Source organism: Bicyclus anynana, chromosome 6 (genome assembly GCF_947172395.1).
Source record: "Bicyclus anynana chromosome 6, ilBicAnyn1.1, whole genome shotgun sequence".
Classification (NCBI taxonomy): Eukaryota; Metazoa; Arthropoda; class Insecta; order Lepidoptera; family Nymphalidae; genus Bicyclus; species Bicyclus anynana.
The window spans coordinates 5,507,133-5,528,701 of NC_069088.1; the positions used below are offsets into that span (position 1 = coordinate 5,507,133).

Below are 21,569 nucleotides of genomic sequence, written 5' to 3' on the forward strand. Positions count from 1 at the left end.
TTTTGTAATTTTTTTAAGCAGCGCCTACTTTAGTTGAATACCTATGCCACTGCGTCCAACATTTGTTACGAAGAATTCAAGGTCTTTCGTAAACTCTCTTTTATATAGTTGGTACAGTTTCAATATGTCCATACAAATGGAGAACATAGAGTACGAGGGAGATAGCAAGTGCTTTAGCGTACTCCAAGGGGAGGAACTACGAACTGCGCTTACATTTGCTAGCAACGTCGAGACAAATGTTTATATAGGGAACACTAGACTTCAAAGTTATTTGCTTAGTTGTTCCTGATTCCTTTACCGTACACAATCACGGCATCCGTTTTCTACAAAAATAAAGCGTTTATTCGTGTCAGTGAACTAATGGCACATATTAAAAAAGCGGTTAACAAAAAAGTACAAGAAATACAAAAAAAATATTTTTAATTTTTATAATTATTAGTAACATAGTTCTACCTTCCTTATAGTCTTCTAGCTATAGACCAGGGTCGATAATTTTAGAAACCAAAAAAAAAATACAGTAGGATGAAACCCACTATAAAAGGAGGCGAATATGATAATAATGAAAGGAAAAATGAATTAGGTACGGTCAATCCGAGTTCGGGAAGTGGGAGGTGGGTGGGTTTTTAAGGGTAAAAATGGCTTATCTTGATTTCCGGCCAAACTACAAGTCAAAATATCAGCTTTTGCCGAAAATTCTGAAAGCTTTTTCTTTGTTGAAATTTCTACTTTCTGATGGTGTAAAAATTATACATTACTACAGAAAATCTTCTCAGAAAATGCTCGTTTTTATTTTTCCTTTCATTTTTATCTTATTGCCCTCCATTTCTAATGGGTTTAATCCAACTGTATTTTTTTTCATATTTTAACATTTTTGAAGGAAGGAGCTGAAGATTAAGTTAAGTGTACAAAGTAAGTATGAAAATTGATTTTTCCAATTAATTTAAATTAAGAATATTATAGTTAAAAGAGTGATACATGTCTTGCCGATCCAGTTACTCTATGAAAGTAAAAAGGTTTTAAGATGAATCTGAATATTATTTTTTGACGTTGTTTACAGTACTCCCTATTCGCTTCCGCCTGTGCACTGGCGCAGCCTTATCAGCTACAGTAGATGGAGTAATTCTATCAGTCTGAGACATACACATCTTCGTATCGGTAATCAGATCGGCGCCTGAGACTCCAGACAGTGAATAAACCATGACTTATAAAGCTAGGAGGTCTGTTTATTGTACCTGTTAATACATTTATTATGTTATTAACATACAAAAGCAAAGATATCGGTTTTTATCTTGTGAAAAGTTGAACAGGTTTGCTTATTGAGCATGCTAGTCGATCAGCATTGCTAATCTGTATTCTCTTCACCTTCATCTCTCCCAGTCTAACACGATGCTATAGACAGAGAGTGATAGATACAAATTAGCATGTGTACCTTATTGGAATGGTTTGCTTTAATCATGCTTATTCAGGAGCATACTTAAAAATAGCATACTTATTTTGTTTGACTGTATGAGTTGTAAGGGATTCAACTATAGAATCTAATCGCCCGTTAGACAGTTACGATCAATTCCAATTTCCGTTAACTATGCAACGTTTTACCGCATTTCGTATTCACGGCTCTCCCGGGAGCGGGACCCGTAAATGGTCAGCTCCATACTCAAAGATTAACAATCAGATCGTTCCAAGTTGCATGGAAATCGTCGGTTTTTATTAATCGCTTTCTATCATATTTACGCGGCAAACTAACTTTTGTTAACTCCTTAGTTTTCAAACATGTAAAGCAATTTTTACAGGATAGGTATAAAAGAAAAAGCTTATGCAATGCAAGTTGATAAATATTATTCGTCGGATATATAAATACTAGCTGACACCGCGTGGTTTCACCCGCGTGGTTCCCGTTCCCGTAAGAACACGGGGATAATATATAGCATATAGCCTTCCTCGATAAATGGGCTATCTAACACTGTAAGATTTTTTTTAGTTCCTGAGATTAGTGCGTTCAAACAAACAAACAAACAAACAAACAAACAAACTCTTCAGCTTTAATTTAATTAGTATATATATATAATGTATGTTTCATTATCATGATATTGAAGTGCGTGGCATCACTCCGATCGCAACCAACACACGATCAGTTTTATTGGCTGTAAAGCCGTTACCTTACCGCTGCAGGCATGTGAGTTTACTTGATCGTCAGTGTCTAGCATTATAAAGATATCAGAGATATTATAACTACGTAGTTATTTTTTAGAACGGAATCCATTATGAATACCAAATTCTAAAACAGCAGAAAATAATTCACGGTTAAACTAAGCAGACCGTTATCAAAACTAAGAAACGGGATCATTATTTTCATGCTCCACGTCTTTTTAAAGCAGCACAAGGACCAAACAAAGCTTAGCTAGGTAAAATACACTTCGGTTTTCATGCCATAGCTTTTTTATTTCCTCTCCTAAGTAGTCTGTTCTTAAAGTTCATGAAAAACGAAATGTGAAACAGCAAATACAAAGTGAAGCTTTAGTGAAAATTTGAAGACAATGTAATTTGTAAAAATATCTGTAGTCACCCAGATAGATTTTATTTTTAACGCTTTATTTATGGCATACACCTCCTACTTTTCAGTTATATGCATTTTAAGAAATTAAATATCACGTGTCACAAACGGTGAAGGGATAACATTGTGAGGAAATCCGCTTATCTGACAATTTTCTTAATTCTCTGCGTGTATGCAGTCTGCCAATCCGCATTGGGCCATCGTGGTGGACTATTAGCCTAACCCCTGTCATTCTGAGGCGAGACTCGAGCTCAGCAGTAAGTCAAATATGGGTTGTTGATGATAATGATGATATTATTTGAATTAGTGGGTATTCTCAAGACTTTATTCTTGAATCATTTCCTTCAAAGCGAATTAATTTCATGTATCTTTTTACCTCTAAAGTACAGCGATAATGCAACAGATAGGGACGTAAAATTCCATTTAAGGCTTAAAATAATAGAAAATATAATTTAAAACATGACCTAAACAAAGAAACTAATTATCATCATTATTCATTATCGCCTCCGAAAATAGGCAACTTGTAAAGACTTACAAAAAGCCTTAGGCGTTTGCTGGTCCTTTTTTGGAGTCCTTCAAAACTGCGTATTCTCCGTATGGCGGGGTCGCCAATTCAGCCCCATGGGATATGGACTTACTAATATCAGATAAGCGCACCCATGTGCTCCTAGTCGTACTTTTCTTCTTCAGCTTTGGGACTCTTCGAGCTGTCTTAGTACCTAAACACAAAAATCGACCTTTATTATTTATTTCCTTTAAAAGCGGCGTGGGCTTTATGTTCTCTCGCTATTTATATAAAAACAAATAATTTTAATAACGAATGAAAATTAAAACTCCACAATCTAAAGCTCCACAAGCAAACAGAAAGAAGCAGGAAATTGAAATGGACTGTCGCCTCTGTTGCAATACAGTTTGAATCTTTGAACTAATAAACATTAAATAGTTGCATTGTTCTACTCGCAAAGCTTCGTTGATATCATTTCATTATGTTGCAACGCAAACCGACAACTTTAAATTGCCCTGTTGTTGCTGTAAAATATTGCTGGTTATGAAGCCACGAGTTTATGATTCACGTAAATCAGCTAAAGTTGTACCATATCCAAATCCATAGTATAATAATAAAATATTTTACTATCGATTTCTTCGATATGATATTTTTTAGACAGTGTAAAAATAAAATTGTAATAATGGTTGTAATAATTTAAAGCAAGCCAAATGCTGTTTTAATTGTAAAAATTTTGTTGCCTAACATTTTCTTTACTTACATCAGTTTTTATGTACCTACCAGCGGTATTTTTGTTCATTTTGAATTTGGACAATATTATGATTATATTTATTTATTTTGCTATCATCCGCGAAAATTCGGCGAACCCATGCGACAACGTCACCCAGGTCCGACAAAATACTCTCTACGTACGTTTCACCCCGAAACCGGAGCATCCTCAGGAGATGTTGACTCTACAACGTGCAATTGCAAAGTGTCGTTTTCGACCTTTGCTTCGTCTTTTATAGACCAAAAAGTAGGTGGGGCAAGAGGTGGGCGTTGCCAAGATACTCATAATATAAGCGATTTATCTCGCATCGCATTCAAACATTTTTATTAGTGGTGACTTCGATAACTCTATTTGTTCATTTAATAAGGTAATTCCTGACTTATTATGTTTTATTATTTCTAATTGTTCCAAAACGCATAGTCGTAGGCCTTTATTGCAAGTGTGTAAAATGTCATACATATGATTATCTGCCAGCTTATGGCCAGTATCTAGGAGATGCTTTGCAAAGTGCGACCTTTGTGGACGGTCATTTCGAACAGCGGATATGTGTTCCTTGTAACGTGTATCAAAATTCCGACCGGTTTGACCAATATATGTTGCATTACATTCAGAACATTGCAATTTATATACTCCCGATTTATGTTGCTTTTCTAGTTTATCTTTACCATTGCAAATATTTTTAAGAGAGTTATTTGTTCTGAAAGCCACATTTATATCATGCTTTCTAAGTGTTTTTGCAATACGTTCCGACACTGGACCAAAGTATGTTAGACTAGCTTTAAATTTTTTAGGTTTTTCTAATGGAATTCCATAAAGTTCTTTTCTAATCAACACCAATTGTTTCTTATTGATTATTCTATTCACAATATTCGGGTTGTATCCATTCGAAATGGCCATGCGATATATTATATTTAATTCCTTGTTATACTGATCCCTAGTTAGAGGAATGGACATCAGTCTATGAACATAACTATGGAAAGCTGCTAATTTATGTTGCCATGGATGACAAGATGAAGCTGGTATGGTTATATCTGTATAAGTTGGCTTACGATAAATCCCAAAGTGATGTCTATTATTAACTCTAGTGATTGTTACATCAAGGAAATTTAAAGAATTATTCTGTTCTATTTCTAATTTAAATTTAATTTTTGGGTGCAAATTGTTTAATTTATCTACAAAGACATCCAATTGTTTGTCCGTTCCAGTCCAGCATATAATTATATCGTCTACATATCGATAGTAATATAAAATGTGATTATTTTTAACAATATTTTTATTTTCAAAGTCATCCATAAATATGTCAGCCATTAAGGGACTCAAAGGTGATCCCATAGCTAGCCCTTCATTTTGCTGGTAGTAATCATTATTAAATCTAAAATAATTTTGTTCCATACATATATGTGTTAACTCAATCAACTCTGCCATTTCAGAAGGATGCGTTTTATTTATTTCTAACAATTTATTTAAAATGTCCAGTGTTTCGTTTACTGGAACATTAGTAAATAAGCTATCGACATCTAATGATATTAATTTACAACAGTTAGGTAAATCTATATCCTTGATTTTGGTGACTAGTTCAACAGTGTTTTTAAGTGCAAATACTGGCCGAAAAGAGGTTTTCAGTTTAATTATATTATTTAATTGCTTTGCTAGTTCATATGCTGGCGCTCCAATATAGGAGACAACTGGACGCATTGGGATGTTATCCTTGTGAATTTTAGGTAAGCCATACAAAAGTGGGGCATGAGTGTTCATTAAAATAGCCTTTTGTTTAGATGTACATTTAGGGAATATAAATTCTGATTTATTTATAGCTAGTCTAACTATTGCAGCAAACTTTTTAGTTGGATCTGTTGATAATTGATGGAATTCGTCTCCAAGAAGTATATCTTTTACTTTATCCACATACTCGTCCCGTTTCATTATTATAACTGTATTACCTTTATCAGCTTTAGAAATTACAATATTATCTCGTGCAATAGTGCTCTGTAACGATTTCAATATTTTCATGTCCTGATTAGGTATTGTGAGAGTGTGAGTCTTATTGATATCGTGCGCTATAATATTTTTAACAATGTCCCCTTTCTTATTAAGTGTTACAGCTAATTCTGTATCTACTGCTAGGGTTTCAAGCGATTTTTTAGAGGTTACAGTTGGGATATTGAATTTTAAACCTTTCTCTAAAAGTGTCATCTCATGTTTTGAAAAAACCGTATCAGTAAGATTTTTAACACGAGGATAGAAATCGTGAGGATAGAAATCGTGTTAAAAATCTTACTGATACGGTTTTTTCAAAACATGAGATGACACTTTTAGAGAAAGGTTTAAAATTCAATATCCCAACTGTAACCTCTAAAAAATCGCTTGAAACCCTAGCAGTAGATACAGAATTAGCTGTAACACTTAATAAGAAAGGGGACATTGTTAAAAATATTATAGCGCACGATATCAATAAGACTCACACTCTCACAATACCTAATCAGGACATGAAAATATTGAAATCGTTACAGAGCACTATTGCACGAGATAATATTGTAATTTCTAAAGCTGATAAAGGTAATACAGTTATAATAATGAAACGGGACGAGTATGTGGATAAAGTAAAAGATATACTTCTTGGAGACGAATTCCATCAATTATCAACAGATCCAACTAAAAAGTTTGCTGCAATAGTTAGACTAGCTATAAATAAATCAGAATTTATATTCCCTAAATGTACATCTAAACAAAAGGCTATTTTAATGAACACTCATGCCCCACTTTTGTATGGCTTACCTAAAATTCACAAGGATAACATCCCAATGCGTCCAGTTGTCTCCTATATTGGAGCGCCAGCATATGAACTAGCAAAGCAATTAAATAATATAATTAAACTGAAAACCTCTTTTCGGCCAGTATTTGCACTTAAAAACACTGTTGAACTAGTCACCAAAATCAAGGATATAGATTTACCTAACTGTTGTAAATTAATATCATTAGATGTCGATAGCTTATTTACTAATGTTCCAGTAAACGAAACACTGGACATTTTAAATAAATTGTTAGAAATAAATAAAACGCATCCTTCTGAAATGGCAGAGTTGATTGAGTTAACACATATATGTATGGAACAAAATTATTTTAGATTTAATAATGATTACTACCAGCAAAATGAAGGGCTAGCTATGGGATCACCTTTGAGTCCCTTAATGGCTGACATATTTATGGATGACTTTGAAAATAAAAATATTGTTAAAAATAATCACATTTTATATTACTATCGATATGTAGACGATATAATTATATGCTGGACTGGAACGGACAAACAATTGGATGTCTTTGTAGATAAATTAAACAATTTGCACCCAAAAATTAAATTTAAATTAGAAATAGAACAGAATAATTCTTTAAATTTCCTTGATGTAACAATCACTAGAGTTAATAATAGACATCACTTTGGGATTTATCGTAAGCCAACTTATACAGATATAACCATACCAGCTTCATCTTGTCATCCATGGCAACATAAATTAGCAGCTTTCCATAGTTATGTTCATAGACTGATGTCCATTCCTCTAACTAGGGATCAGTATAACAAGGAATTAAATATAATATATCGCATGGCCATTTCGAATGGATACAACCCGAATATTGTGAATAGAATAATCAATAAGAAACAATTGGTGTTGATTAGAAAAGAACTTTATGGAATTCCATTAGAAAAACCTAAAAAATTTAAAGCTAGTCTAACATACTTTGGTCCAGTGTCGGAACGTATTGCAAAAACACTTAGAAAGCATGATATAAATGTGGCTTTCAGAACAAATAACTCTCTTAAAAATATTTGCAATGGTAAAGATAAACTAGAAAAGCAACATAAATCGGGAGTATATAAATTGCAATGTTCTGAATGTAATGCAACATATATTGGTCAAACCGGTCGGAATTTTGATACACGTTACAAGGAACACATATCCGCTGTTCGAAATGACCGTCCACAAAGGTCGCACTTTGCAAAGCATCTCCTAGATACTGGCCATAAGCTGGCAGATAATCATATGTATGACATTTTACACACTTGCAATAAAGGCCTACGACTATGCGTTTTGGAACAATTAGAAATAATAAAACATAATAAGTCAGGAATTACCTTATTAAATGAACAAATAGAGTTATCGAAGTCACCACTAATAAAAATGTTTGAATGCGATGCGAGATAAATCGCTTATATTATGAGTATCTTGGCAACGCCCACCTCTTGCCCCACCTACTTTTTGGTCTATAAAAGACGAAGCAAAGGTCGAAAACGACACTTTGCAATTGCACGTTGTAGAGTCAACATCTCCTGAGGATGCTCCGGTTTCGGGGTGAAACGTACGTAGAGAGTATTTTGTCGGACCTGGGTGACGTTGTCGCATGGGTTCGCCGAATTTTCGCGGATGATAGCAAAATAAATAAATATAATCATGATGAACTTCCGCAAAGTAACGCCTGCTTCTATCCAATATTTGGACAATATTGCCTAAATAATTGCCCGTCTGCTACACATCAACGCTGCCAGGGCAAGCGTTTCAGTAAATTGCTTCTGGAACATCAGACTCTGGACAATTGCTTTGCAATAAAACGTTATATCTGCTGCAAGAATATAACAAGCTCATAGTAGAAGGCACATGGGAGCAATTCAAAAGATCACAGGTAATATTTGATTGGCAAAAGTTATAACCTAGAATGCATTGTTCTCATTTTCGTTTCAAGTCCTCGTTTTAATTTATTATCCATATAGCATAGACTAACTAGAAAGCTAACATTAAAATTAACATCTCTATTAAAATAACAGATAGAGGAAAAATCTAAAATGGACTGAGATTGGCTTTGAATTTAGAGCTTTATTCGATAACTAGCTGGCGCCACGCGGTTTCACCTGTTCCCGTAAGGATACGGGATAAAATGTAGCCTATAGCTTTCCTCGATAAATGGGCTATCTAACACTGAAAGAGTTTTTTGAATCGGACCAGTAGGTACTTCCTGAGATTAGGGCGTTCAATCAAACAAACTCTTCAGCTTTATAATATTAGTATTTTACAAATCTTGTTATAAACACAATAAAGCTACAGTTTAAGCAAGTAATATTGCTGGCTGACAATAAATTCAATCGTCAATCGTCTACGTGACTGTTACTTGAATACTCATTAAGATGTAAATACGAGCAGATTTGAAATACATGTAGAAACAGTTCGTTTATAATTGTATTGCATTTTTATAAAGGCAAAAAATTTGATTGGTTGTTTATAAGCGCTATTTCGTCGTCGTCGTCGTTATCAACTCATATTCGGCTCACTACTGAGCTCGAGTCTCCTCTAAGAATGAGAGGGGTCAGGCCTTAGTCCATCACGCTGGCCCAGCGGATTGGCAGACTTCACACACGCAGAGAATTAAGAAAATTCTCTGGTATGCAGGTTTCCTCACGATGCTTTCCTTCACCGTTTGAGATACGTGATATAACTTGGTCAAAATAAGGCCAAAAATAAAGCAGAAGGTATAAGCATCAATACTGCCAGGACATATTTGGCACATCCTTAAAAAAGGGTCCAGCTCAATGTTGAGCTGCATGTACCAAGCAAATATTGGGACTATAGCGCTGATTCTGAGTTGGGACCTTAAACCAGGTCAGATGAATTTAATGTTTGTGAGTTTTCTTGTAAACCTGGAGGTCCTGGGTTCGTTCCCCGGCTGGTCCGATTGAGGTTTTCTTAATTGGTCCAATTCTGGCAGGTGGAAGGCTTCAGCCGTGGCTAGTTAACACACTATCGGCAAAGACGTACCGCTAAGCTATTTAACGTTACGATACGATGTCGTGTAGAAACCGAAAGGGATGTGGATTTTCATCCTACGCCTAATAAGTTAGCCTGTTACCATGAGAGATTGCAGTCAAGGGTTAACTTGTAAAGAATAAAAAATACTACATATTGTACATAGATATAAATCGATAGAGCTACCACAAAACGGAGGTGCCGTAAATGGCACAAAATTCCGCTGAAGTCGTCAAGGAGATGCGGTAGGCGCGATAAGTTGAAGCACTCATGCCCAAACACATATAGAACTTGATCTATTCCCCATTTTACCGGCAGATGGCGTAAACGATCGTCTGATATTATGTAAGGATGCTTATTTGAATACACAATGCGCTATTTACGTAAAAGGGTTTTATCTGTGATGGAAAATTCGAAATTACTTTAATGCTTCTTGGTACTTTTATTTATAGTGGCTTAGGTAAATACCTACCTACCTTATCATCCGATAGACGTCCACTGCTGGACATAGACCTCTTGCAGGGTCCTCAAAGCACAACGATCTCGGTTCCAGCATCCAGCGGCTCCCTGCAACGCGCTTTATATCCCGAGGATATAAAGCGCGTTGCTCCTCCTAGTTTTTCTTTCTTCTATGTTTTTTTCTTTCGATATAATGTTGCATATTACATCGATATGATTATTTTATTTTTATATTATAAAAAACTTGTAAAAGTACCTAATCTTATGTAATTTTAGGGAACTTTTGTGACTCTTTTGCGACTTGGTTTTGTGGCAGCATTACTTGTACATACTCAATAAATAGGCAAAACAAGTCACTTATTACCTATCAACAAATTTTATACTTACATCTATCTACCTTTTGATTAGAAACTTGTCTAGATTCTAAACTTATCAATAAACATTCAATCAAAGTTAAAATTAATTTCGTGGTTTGCTCTTCGACTTCATGTTGGACCTGCTAGACTTCTGTCGTGTTTGCATACGATAATTGCTACAAATGTCTCCAGCAAAGCATTTACTAATTAAGAAATTGCATTGCAAATTACACTCCGTTGATTGACTTATGGATTAAGTACAAACCAATAATTATGACCGATCGAATCGCCTGCCAATTTAATCAATTATGGTGAATAGATTGTGATTTGGATCTAAAGAGCAGTTCACACAATGTTCTCTTTAATTTTATACAACTAATTGTAGACAGCCAACTAATTGCTTAGTTCCTGTTTCCATAGAAATATGAGGTTAAAATATGGCTACATCGCAAATGATATCTTTTAATATTTAAAAGAATTTTCACAATCGGTTTAGTAGATCCAGAGATTACTACTCTCTTTGAAATTGATTGATATTGCTAGATATCTATTATTCTTCTTACATAGAATATCTAACAATTTCAATCAATTTCAAAAAGAGTAGAATATAAGAATGTATCAAAAATTAACTACTTTGTGGCATCTCTGCATAACATAATATCACTAAGAAGACAGTTCTGATAAAATAGATTTGACCACTGATGGAAAAGCTCCTTAATTTTGGTTTTCCATGAAAATTTTAGAACTTTATTAGAAAGATTTTTAATTAAACACAATTACGTTATGATTTTAAATTTAAGTCACGTTGAAATTATTTTACTGTCTATAACAGCTTTATGTCAATACTGTTTAATATTAAATAGGCAGATTGCTTCATTCAAGCCTATGATTTGTAAGATGATATGTAAACTGTAGCTAAAATTAATTATTAATTAATCTAAATCTATAATTTATTATTAATGAGGATCTCAAAATTAACTATTGATACCTATTACAATTGGTTGGTTGCTGCCGCGTTGGTCCAATGGTTAGCCTATGTGTATTTTGGTTACGAAGTCTTGGGTACTGGGTCGGGTTATGTAATACTAAGCTTTTATTCTTCTTAGAACTTTTCAGCTTATTCTCAGTCGGAAATTCGGAAGTTAGTGGTGTACACACTCCCTTGCCTTAAAGAACTCGATAAGTTGTCGTTCCAGCTAGGCTATTCTGTAATGATGTTTTTATAACTCGCAAGTGCGAGTTTCGACGTCACCTCTATCTCTCTCTGTTTAACACGATACTATAGAATGAGAAAGATAGCGGTGAATTTGAAACTCGCACTTGCGAGTTATACAAAAAATCGTTAGAGAATAGCCGTGCTAATCATTATTATTATAATCATATACCTAGTGGTCGTTATCAAGGGCGTAGCTGCCGCAGTATCAGCCGTATTAATGATACGGGGCCCTCGGACTGCAGAGGCCTCTTACGTGTAAAAGCAAAAATTAGTGTCTGGTGCTTGCCGTCAGTGGCCGTCACTCCAACAATGACAAAGTTCGAAAAAGCAATCTCCTTTTTTCCCGTTAAGCGTGAAATCTTAAGCCTTCATTGGGCTACCAACTAATTCTGATACGCCAATGAGCGTAAGAGCATCATGGTGGGTCAAAGCTCTATTGCCCAAGCTGCTAAAACAATATGGCAAATAATGGTATAAACAATATAAACAAGCCAAGAACAATTTTTTTTTACAACTTTGATAGAATTCTGCTCAACCAATCAACGGAACCGCGGCTGACTATTTTAAGGCTGCATAGAACAACGCTGACAACGACTGTACAAGTTTTGCACTAGCTTTTGAAACCAGTTGGTGAAGAGAAGGAAGGTGATGATGATGATACAGGAAATTAACCCAAGCTGCTAAAACAATATGGTAAATAATGTATAAACCAAGAACAATTTTTAATACAACTTTGATAGGATTATGCTCAACCCATCAACGGAACCGCAGCTAACTATTCTATGTCTACGTAGAACAACGTTGATAACGACTGTACAAGTTTTGGCCCAGGTTTTTTTTTTAAATCTACAAGCCTATGTATATCTCACCTGATCTTAAGTGATGATGCAATCTAAGATGGAAGCGCGTTAACTTGTTAGGAATAGGATGAAATCCACACTCCTTTCGGTTTCTACACGACATCGTACCGGAACGCTAAATCGCTTGGCGGTACGTCTTTGTCGGTAGGGTGGTAACTAGCCACGGCCGAAGCCTCCCACCAGCTAGACCTGGACCAATTAAGAAAACCTCGACCATCCCAGCCGGAGATGGAACCCAGGACCTCCGTCTTGTAAATCCACCGCGCATACCACTGCGCCACGGAGGCCGTCTAAACAGCTATCGGTTTTAATACAGTCGTTTCATGTATTAACCTGGAAATGCAAACATGCATCAAATTATAATACCTGTTAGTATTCCCGAGTTGGCAATAAAAATTTGTTATTTAGTAATTATCGTAATCGGCTTCTATCTGGGATTTATCTCTGCCATTAATAATGAGATTTATGTATTGCACTATTTTAATTTATTATTGTGTAATATTTGAATTCAGCTTATGTTTTATTATTTGAGGATTACCATTAAACCTAAAGTTAACTAATAAAAGGAGACTAAGTCAGTCAGCCTGCCCTCGGTCTTGGGCTCATACAAGACCGTTAGCCCGGTCCAAGGAAGAACAGAGACATCTTTTCTGTGCTTCACTTGGACAAATCTCCTCTGGCGCGTCCACGTCGCGGGGGTGGGCATCACGGGAGTCAGCAGGCCGGCTCACGTAATGGCAAAGTCCAGAGGGGGTCCCAGTACTGCGGGGAATATCGCGGTCCCCTGCCTAGGGTTACAGGTGAAGACCTTAACGGCGGTGTTGGCGGAGATTTAGTTAATCGGAACGGTAACATTAAGGCGGAAGAGGCACGCTCAGTTGCAGAGCGTACATTGCAACCTGAAACTATGCAGCAATAGTATTCAGTAGGGCTTTGAGGCCGATGGCATGGAGTCAGGAAGGGCTCATAGCCTAGCACTTGCTCAGCTGTAACCCGATGGATATTGCGGCGGCAAGCTGCGATGCTTGCGAAAGCGAGTAATATAAATCCAGGCAGCGTCTGTACTCGGAGCGAGCGGCTGTCTGGTCAGCGTCTGTCTCATATTGGGCGGCTGATTTTTTCTGAAGACGTAGAGAAGAGAAAATTCGAACATGCAAGCACAACCGAAAAAATACATACCCCAGGCGGGTACCGGTGCTGGGAATACTGGCGCCGGAGAATCCCGCCCCCTGGAGGCTACGGCCGATGATAGGGGCTGCCCCTCGTATTCTGGGGGGGGCAAAGTTCTGCTTAATTGTTACAAGCAATTTGCCAGGTCCACCTCGTATTCTGGGGAAGGCCAAGGATCGCCTAACATGGAAACACAAGACACACAAGCACATATACCACTCTCAGAAGATGCAACCTCACACATTCGGGTTGAGACTACAGTAGCTGATGATTTCACACGGGGGCTCCACTTGGGAAGAGACATAAATGTGCCAAAATCTGCAACACCAGGAGACAGTGGAGCGAACCCTTTTGTCAGAGGAGGAGCTGTAAAAAGATCGCCGCCAACTAAAAATAATGATATTAATACACAGTCACAAATAGAGACCACAGAGAGTAATCTTAGTAATTTAACTACGGAAGTACAGAGAACGCGTGCACCAAGACATCACGAAAGAAGAGGCTCACTAGGGTCTGCCGAGGGTCTATTCAAAGCTTGCACTACAAGGATAAGATCTGCAGGTAAACGACTTAGAAATGAAGAAGACGACGAAGATGATACACAGACAGAGATAATGAAAGCAATTTCAAGGCTTACAAAAATAACAGCTGGCCTAGTGAAAATTGTTGGAGAAAATGCTAATACAAGAAGCGAAATCAAAATTGGTGTAAGGGATCTCAAAGGAAACATAGAATACCTGAATAAAATGACAAGGTATTGGGAAGACTCTCTTCAAAAACCCACCAAAACTAGAGCACTCTCTAAAAACTCAAGAGACGTTGAAATACAAACGACAGACGTTGAAAAAGATGAAGAATATTTAAAAAAAGAAATTGCGATACAAACTGATGACGATATAAGTGAAAACAAAGACAATTCGGAGACAAGAAAAAAAGAAATAAACCTTAAAGAAAAGATACAAAAATGTAATGATATACGCAGCCTTACTGAGATAATCGACCAAGAATGGCCAGAAGAATCGTTTCGAACTGTGAAGATCGAAAAAGGCAACCCACTCTCACTAAATAAGGACTGGGATCTTGTGGTAATCGCTAGGCCCAAACCTAGTGAAAATCACAAACACCAAGGAATCAGGAAATTACTCAAAACGGCGCATCCAGAAGCGCTTGAACTACTTGACAATTGTGAGGCTCCAACAGTAGAATATACAATCCAAACAAGCACAAGCTCAAAAAAGGGAATAGCGGAAAATGAGAAATGGATTTATGTCCTCCCATATACGCAAAGTACCGAAAAGACCAAAGAAGTGGAATATGTATACAGACTTATTCAAGAACTTACTAATGTGTTTAAAGAACACGGAAGAACAAAAAATGTAGCTATAGCGGCGGATAAAGAAATCAACAAAAACCATTTAAGGAAGATTCTTGAAAAACTTATGGCAGAGTTTGACTTTAAAATAAAACTGCTAGTGGAGGCAGAAGATATTCGCAAAGGAAAACCAAACTACGGGAAGGGTAAAGGTACTGAAACTCTAATAGTCAAAGCAGAGGGTTCCTATGCCGACATTCTTAAGAAGATGAAAGCCAATGTCACTGTAACCGACATGAAACAAATAGGAGTAGAGGTTAAATCTGTGAGGAAATCTAATGATGGAAAAGTGCTTATGAGGGTGGCAGGGAACGCAGAAGCGCTTAGGAATAAATTACAAGGCACTTTAGAATGCGCAGAAGTAGGCATAGGCAGAGAAACAATATTCCACATAACAGGCCTAGATGAAGATATATCAACAGAGGAGCTGAAAACAGCATTAGAGACTGAATTAAAAGTACCAGTGCAAGTCAAATCTATACGCCCGACACAATATGGGTCCAAAACAGCTACAGTTTCAATGAGTCCAATTTCTGCTAAGAATCTGTCAAATGTTAGTGTGATAAATATTGGTTGGACAAGATGCAGACTTAGGAAAAGAGTTTACGTGGAAAAATGTTATAAATGTTGGGAGACAGGCCACAGAGCAGCAAAATGCAACGGACCTGATAGGAGCAACTGTTGTAGACAGTGCAGTCGAGTCGGACACAAAGCGGATAGCTGCACTTCTACACCTTTTTGTCCACACTGTGATGTCTTAGGTCATAAAGCTGCTACTACAGGTTGCCCAAAATTCAGAGGTGCCATAAATGAAGCCGGACAAACTCGTAATAAGGACCGAAATAGGACAACAACCACTCTGTCTTCTAATGGCGATTAAAATCCTTCAAATTAATGCGGATCGGGTGCGCGTAGCTCACGACCTTCTCTTACCCACGGTCAGAAACCATGGCATAGACCTAGTAATACTAGCAGAACCGAACAATAAATATGCTGAAGCTGGGGGCTGGGAGAGAGATCGGAGAGAAGACGCAGCAATAATTGTATACAACAAAGCCCTTACAGTGGGAGCTACCATACGAGGAAATGGTTTCATTGGCTTTCGATTTGCACAATTCACGGTGTACAGCTGCTACATATCCCCTAATTGTTCCTTTGACCAATTTCGGCAAGATCTTGAGGAACTTAGTGCCAGCGTGCGTCTTCAGCGAGGAAAAGTTCTTGTTGCTGGGGACTTTAACGCTGCATCGACCATATGGGGCAGCAAGACTACAAATAAAAGAGGACAACACCTAATGGACATAATTGCTGACCTGGATCTAAGCGTGGCAAATACTGGAAATACACCAACATTCGAAAGAGGTGGCAAAAATTCAAGACCAGACATAACAATGGCGAATTCAAATCTAGCTGGCATGATTACAGGCTGGGAAGTTCTTGATGAAGAATCTGCCAGTGGCCATAAATACATAACCTACAGTATCGGAGAAAAAATACCTGGAACCGAATCACGCCCAATTGGATGGAACTTCAACAAAATTGATAAAGAAAAGTTCGAAAACACGTTAATAAGTGAACCTATACGAACTCCTTTTGAGCTAGTCTCTGCAACAACCAAAGCCTGCAATCAAGCCATGCCTAAAAGAAAAGCTAGACGAAAAAAACCTGTCTACTGGTGGAATAACGAAATTAACATAGCTAGGAAACAATGCCTGGAATCTAGAAGAGCTTACACTAGAGCAAACTCGAAGATAAACAAGCAAAGATCAGAAGAGGATAGACTAAACCAAATTCGAGCCAGTGAAGAAGCTAGAAATAGATATAAAACAGCTAAACTAGAGCTGCAAGGCCTCATTTTAAAATCTAAGGGAGAACAATGGAAAAAAGTTGGTGATGAGGTAGACAACGACCCTTGGGGCTTGGGATACAAAATAGTTACCAAAAAGATCAACCGTTCTTCGCCAACTCCCATAAGCTTGCAAAGAATGAAGGACATCACGGCTGTATTATTCCCTACACATGACGACTTCACAAGGACCACTGGCGTAGTTGATCAGGTACCAAGGATTACTGACGATGAACTGGCGATGGCCTGCGATCGGATCAAATCCAGAAAAGCGCCAGGACCTGATGAAATTGCGCCAGAAATAGTTAAATTAGCAAGTAAGGTGATTCCCGACCAATTGAGAGACGTCATGAATGGTATTTTCCTAAGTGGAGAATTTCCAGATATATGGAAAACTGCTAGACTAATCCTCCTACGGAAACATAACAAATCAGCAGACGAACCATCAGGGTATAGGCCTCTCTGTCTTCTGGACTGCTATGGAAAGCTATTGGAGAGGATACTGCTAAATCGAATAGAGCAATTGCTACCAAAGCATGGTGGATTAGCGAAGGACCAATTTGGGTTTAGAAGTGGCCGGTCAACATTAGACGCCATCGAAAGAGTAAAAGCCATAGCGCTAGCGGCAAAGCAAGGATCGCAACGTACCAGAAAGCTCTGCACACTTGTTGCCCTAGACGTAAGAAATGCTTTTAACTCCGCTCCATGGATCCTAATACTGGAGGAATTTAAGAGGCGAAAATTCCCAGATTACGTCATCAACCTCATAAGCAGCTACTTGAATCAAAGAAACATCATAATAACGGACGCTGCAGGATCATCAGAGACGATCCGGGTGACAAGTGGAGTTCCCCAGGGCTCAATTCTTGGACCAACGCTGTGGAACATATTGTATGATGGAGTTTTCAAATTAGATCTTGGCGATGAGGCACGTCTAGTGGGTTTCGCGGATGACTTGGCTTTGGTTGTAGCCGCCAGAACTGATCAACTACTGATGAAAAGGACCAACAGGGCACTGGACATAATCAACAAGTGGATGATCGGGAAGCATCTAAAACTGGCACCGGAAAAGACCGAAGCCATAATGCTAAGTGGCAGGAAAAGGCATGGCCCACTCACTTTTAACATAGATGGGGTAGAAATAAAACCATGTGACAAACTCAGATACCTCGGAGTATGGCTAGATAGAAGCCTGAGGTTTGACAAACATGTGGTGCAAACAGCTGAGAAGGCAGAAAAGCTAGCGGCAGCCCTTACCCAGTTAATGCCCAGAAAAGGCGGACCAAGAGCCAGCAAAAGGCGGCTCCTCGCATCAGTGGCACACTCTGTCATGCTGTATGGGGCACCTGTTTGGAGCCAAGCACTTCAAGTGACTAAATATAATAATGTGCTTGGAAGAACGCAGCGACGCCTGGCTATCCGTATATGTGGAGCATACCGAACAGTATCTAAAGAAGCTGTGCTAGTGATAGCAGGATTGATACCTATCGACAAATTAGCTACAGAAAGAGCAAGGCTATACAAAAGGGAGGCCAAAAGAACTCCGAAGGAGGAGAGAAAAAGAACACTCCAAGAATGGTCAACAGAATGGCTTGAAAGTGGGAAAGGGCAATGGACCAGGGATTTGATTCAAGACTTAGTGAAATGGGTTGAACGAAAACATGGAGAGGTGGATAAGCTGATAACACAAGCATTAACCGGACATGGAGTATTTAATACTTACTTGCACGCGATAGGCAAAGCAAACAGTGAATGTTGCACATATTGCGGAGAAGTAGACACGCCCAACCACGCAATCTTTGAGTGCATGGAGTTCGAAGGGGAAAGAAGTAACGCACGCCAAGGCGGTGAACCTCTGACAAAAGCAAACTTAGTGCCATATATGTTGGAGAACAAGGAAGCCTGGGCTAACGGGGCGAAAATGCTGCATTACATTATGGGACGACGCGTGAGAGACGAATGGGATCGCCAGAAAGAAAATATCGAAGCGTGATAGACCACCCCCTTCCTGAAGTAATGCACGTAAACTGCGGTACCAGGAAGGAAAGGAGGAGATAAGAATAAAAAAAAAAAAAAAAAAAAAAAAAAAAAAAAAAAAAAAAAAAAAAAAAAAAAAAAGAAAAAAAGTCAGTCAGCCTATATGTTTGTGAGAGAAAAACAGTGGGTAGTGACCCTGCTTTCTGCATCCACGGCCGTGGGTTCGATTCCCACAACTGGAAAATATTTGTGTGATGAGCATGAGTGTTTTCCAGTGTCTGTGTGTATTTATACATTATATAAGTATTTATATGTAGTAAATATTTGTATATTAATATTATAATATCAACTATAACACAAGCTAATCTGTATGCTTACTTTGGGGCTAGATAGTGACGTGTATTGTTTAAGTATATTTATTTATTAAAAAAAAAAAAGGTATGTCACTAACGAGTCGAAACTGAGACTGATGAAAGCGGCTAATTCTTTTAATTTCAATCAGTCACATTGTAAACAACCAAAGCTATTTAAACAAATAATACCTAAATATTGTCTACAATGTCGAGTTGTGTGTTCAGGAAATTTATTTAATTCATTAATATTCATTTATTAGTAGAAAATCTTTGGCTGTGAAGGTAAATTCGGGCACAACACTTTTTACCGCAGCGTCCACAGGAAAAAGAGGTATTTGAATTCTTCATATTCTTGATCAGCCTGTAAGTTCAACGACCTTTCGCAGATTGATCCCACTCTACATGATCTATTGCCATTCCAAATTTCAGCCAAATCAGTTCTGTGAAGTATCAAAATACTTACATACATACGAACTTTCGCCGGTATAAGACTAGTGCGGTTTATACTCTTACACTTCTGTGTATACTGTATTTTACGATTCTACACACGTTAGGTTTATTAAAGAACTTAATGAAAGTAATTCTATACAAGTGTGGGTTGATTGATGGCTAAACTTAGCTTGCAAGCAAACAGATGTCGCAAGTGGTACGTGATTCGCTTCACAACCGGCACTCGCTTTAATTGCACCGCCATAGGTACACACTCTCCCCTTGTGCATTTGCAAATTATACTGATTTAGATAATATACAGTATTATACATTGTACTATTGCCGTGATAGCCCAGTGGATATGACCTCTGCCTCCGATTCCGGAGGGTGTGGGTCCGGGGCATGCACCTCCAACTTTTCAGTGTGTGCATTTGAAGAAATTAAATATCACGTGTCTCAAACGGTGAAGGAAAACATCTTGAGGAAACCTGCATACCAGAGAATTTTCTAAATTTTTTGTGTGTGTGAAGTCTGCCAATCCGCATTGAGCCAGCGTGGTGGACTATTGGCCTAACCCCTCTCATTCTGAGAGGATACTCGAGCTCAGCAGTGAGCCGAATATGGGTTAATAATGATGATGATGGCATTGTACTGCCTTGTTGGGTGTGCTTAGCATATCTCTTCTCTCGCTCTTTGGATTATAAGAATGGGGTGTTATAGAGCTAAGTAAGTACTTCGCTTTAAAACGTTAAGTTTCTCTTTCTTCCAAGGAATTCTAAATTGGTATGTGGTGTAACATTCCCGTTTCACGGAGAACCGTTCTTGGAATTTCTTCTCAAAGTGAAGTGATTTTATTTTTCTCACCACCTTCAGCCGTTTTATTTCTCTGACTTCTAACTCTAAGAACGCAAATAGCATTTCTAAAATATATGAAAGAGGTAAATTACGACCTCAGACTCGAACTTAAGACTTCATTAATAATAATATTTATTTATCTGTAATTAATTTCAGTATCGGCCTATTTGATAAGTCCAAAAGAGAACCAATTGAGACTTTAAACTCACCACGTCACTCTAATACGGGTTGGCGATTTTTAAATATGTAACGGTCACTATCAGTGATGTTGATAATAATGCGAGAGACCGAGGCCTAAACTTAATCTCCGACGTACGTAGGGGGGCTACACTAGCTTCCAAATTCGGACTTATTGATGAAAAATTCTCGAAAGAAAGAAAATCTCAGTAGAACTGCAGCGCTATATAACAATGTTTTGTTTCTCGTAAGTGCAAGTTTCGAAGTCATCTCTATTTATCTTATTCTATAATATCGTTTTAGACAGAGAGAGATAGAGACAGATAAGAATTCAAAACTCACACTAGCGACTTATAAATACACCGTTACAGAATAGACCTACAGGACCCCATGACCTCAAGCCGCGTAATCTAACCAATGGGCGAACGTAGCTAAAGTTTAATTATCTATTTATATTTGTATCGGTTCAATTCACAATTTTAATGAACGCTACAAATGCGTGTTGCTTAATTGTTAACAAATACGAAACGAACGTGCTAATTGTGTTTTTTGTCGCTCGGACAGAAACGTTATTGATATTTCCGACTATGTGGAGGCTTGGTCTGATTACGACAGAGTTAATACAATTTCAAATGTAGGTAGATACTTCCACAAAAAGAGATATCTTTTTTTTATACGGAATAAGCTCGCGCTTGACCAAGATCTCACCTGATGGTAAGTGTAGATGTAGCCTAAGGTGATACGCGCTTGCCTAGAAGATGCCTATTCACTCTCATCTTAAAGATGCCCAAGTTATATACTGAATATGGAGGTAAATATTTATATGCATGCAAGATCATCGTCATCATCAATGAAATAAGAAAATCCCGCGAGAAATTCGCTCTT

At 37.7% G+C, this 21,569-nt stretch overlaps 3 protein-coding genes across 3 annotated transcripts; 2 read left to right on the forward strand and 1 right to left on the reverse strand.

Moving 5' to 3' along the window:
• Nucleotides 1–4,122: 4,122 nt before the first annotated feature.
• LOC128198179 (uncharacterized) lies at nt 4,123–6,972 on the reverse strand. The gene is made up of 2 exons (XM_052882147.1): nt 6,834–6,972; nt 4,123–5,314 (listed from the first exon to the last, which is right to left on the reverse strand). Exons 1-2 carry the CDS (start codon nt 6,851–6,853, stop codon nt 4,123–4,125), a joined length of 1,212 nt encoding a protein of 403 aa, XP_052738107.1. The 5' UTR covers nt 6,854–6,972.
• LOC128198178 (uncharacterized) lies at nt 5,294–8,024 on the forward strand. Its single transcript, XM_052882146.1, has 2 exons — nt 5,294–5,314; nt 6,834–8,024. The coding sequence occupies exons 1-2, from the start codon at nt 5,294–5,296 to the stop codon at nt 8,022–8,024; spliced, it is 1,212 nt and encodes a 403-aa protein (XP_052738106.1).
• A 5,632-nt stretch (nt 8,025–13,656) lies between these two features.
• Nucleotides 13,657–18,886, forward strand: LOC128198188 (uncharacterized). Its single transcript, XM_052882168.1, has 2 exons — nt 13,657–15,874; nt 15,963–18,886. The coding sequence occupies exons 1-2, from the start codon at nt 13,657–13,659 to the stop codon at nt 18,884–18,886; spliced, it is 5,142 nt and encodes a 1,713-aa protein (XP_052738128.1).
• Nucleotides 18,887–21,569: the final 2,683 nt, after the last annotated feature.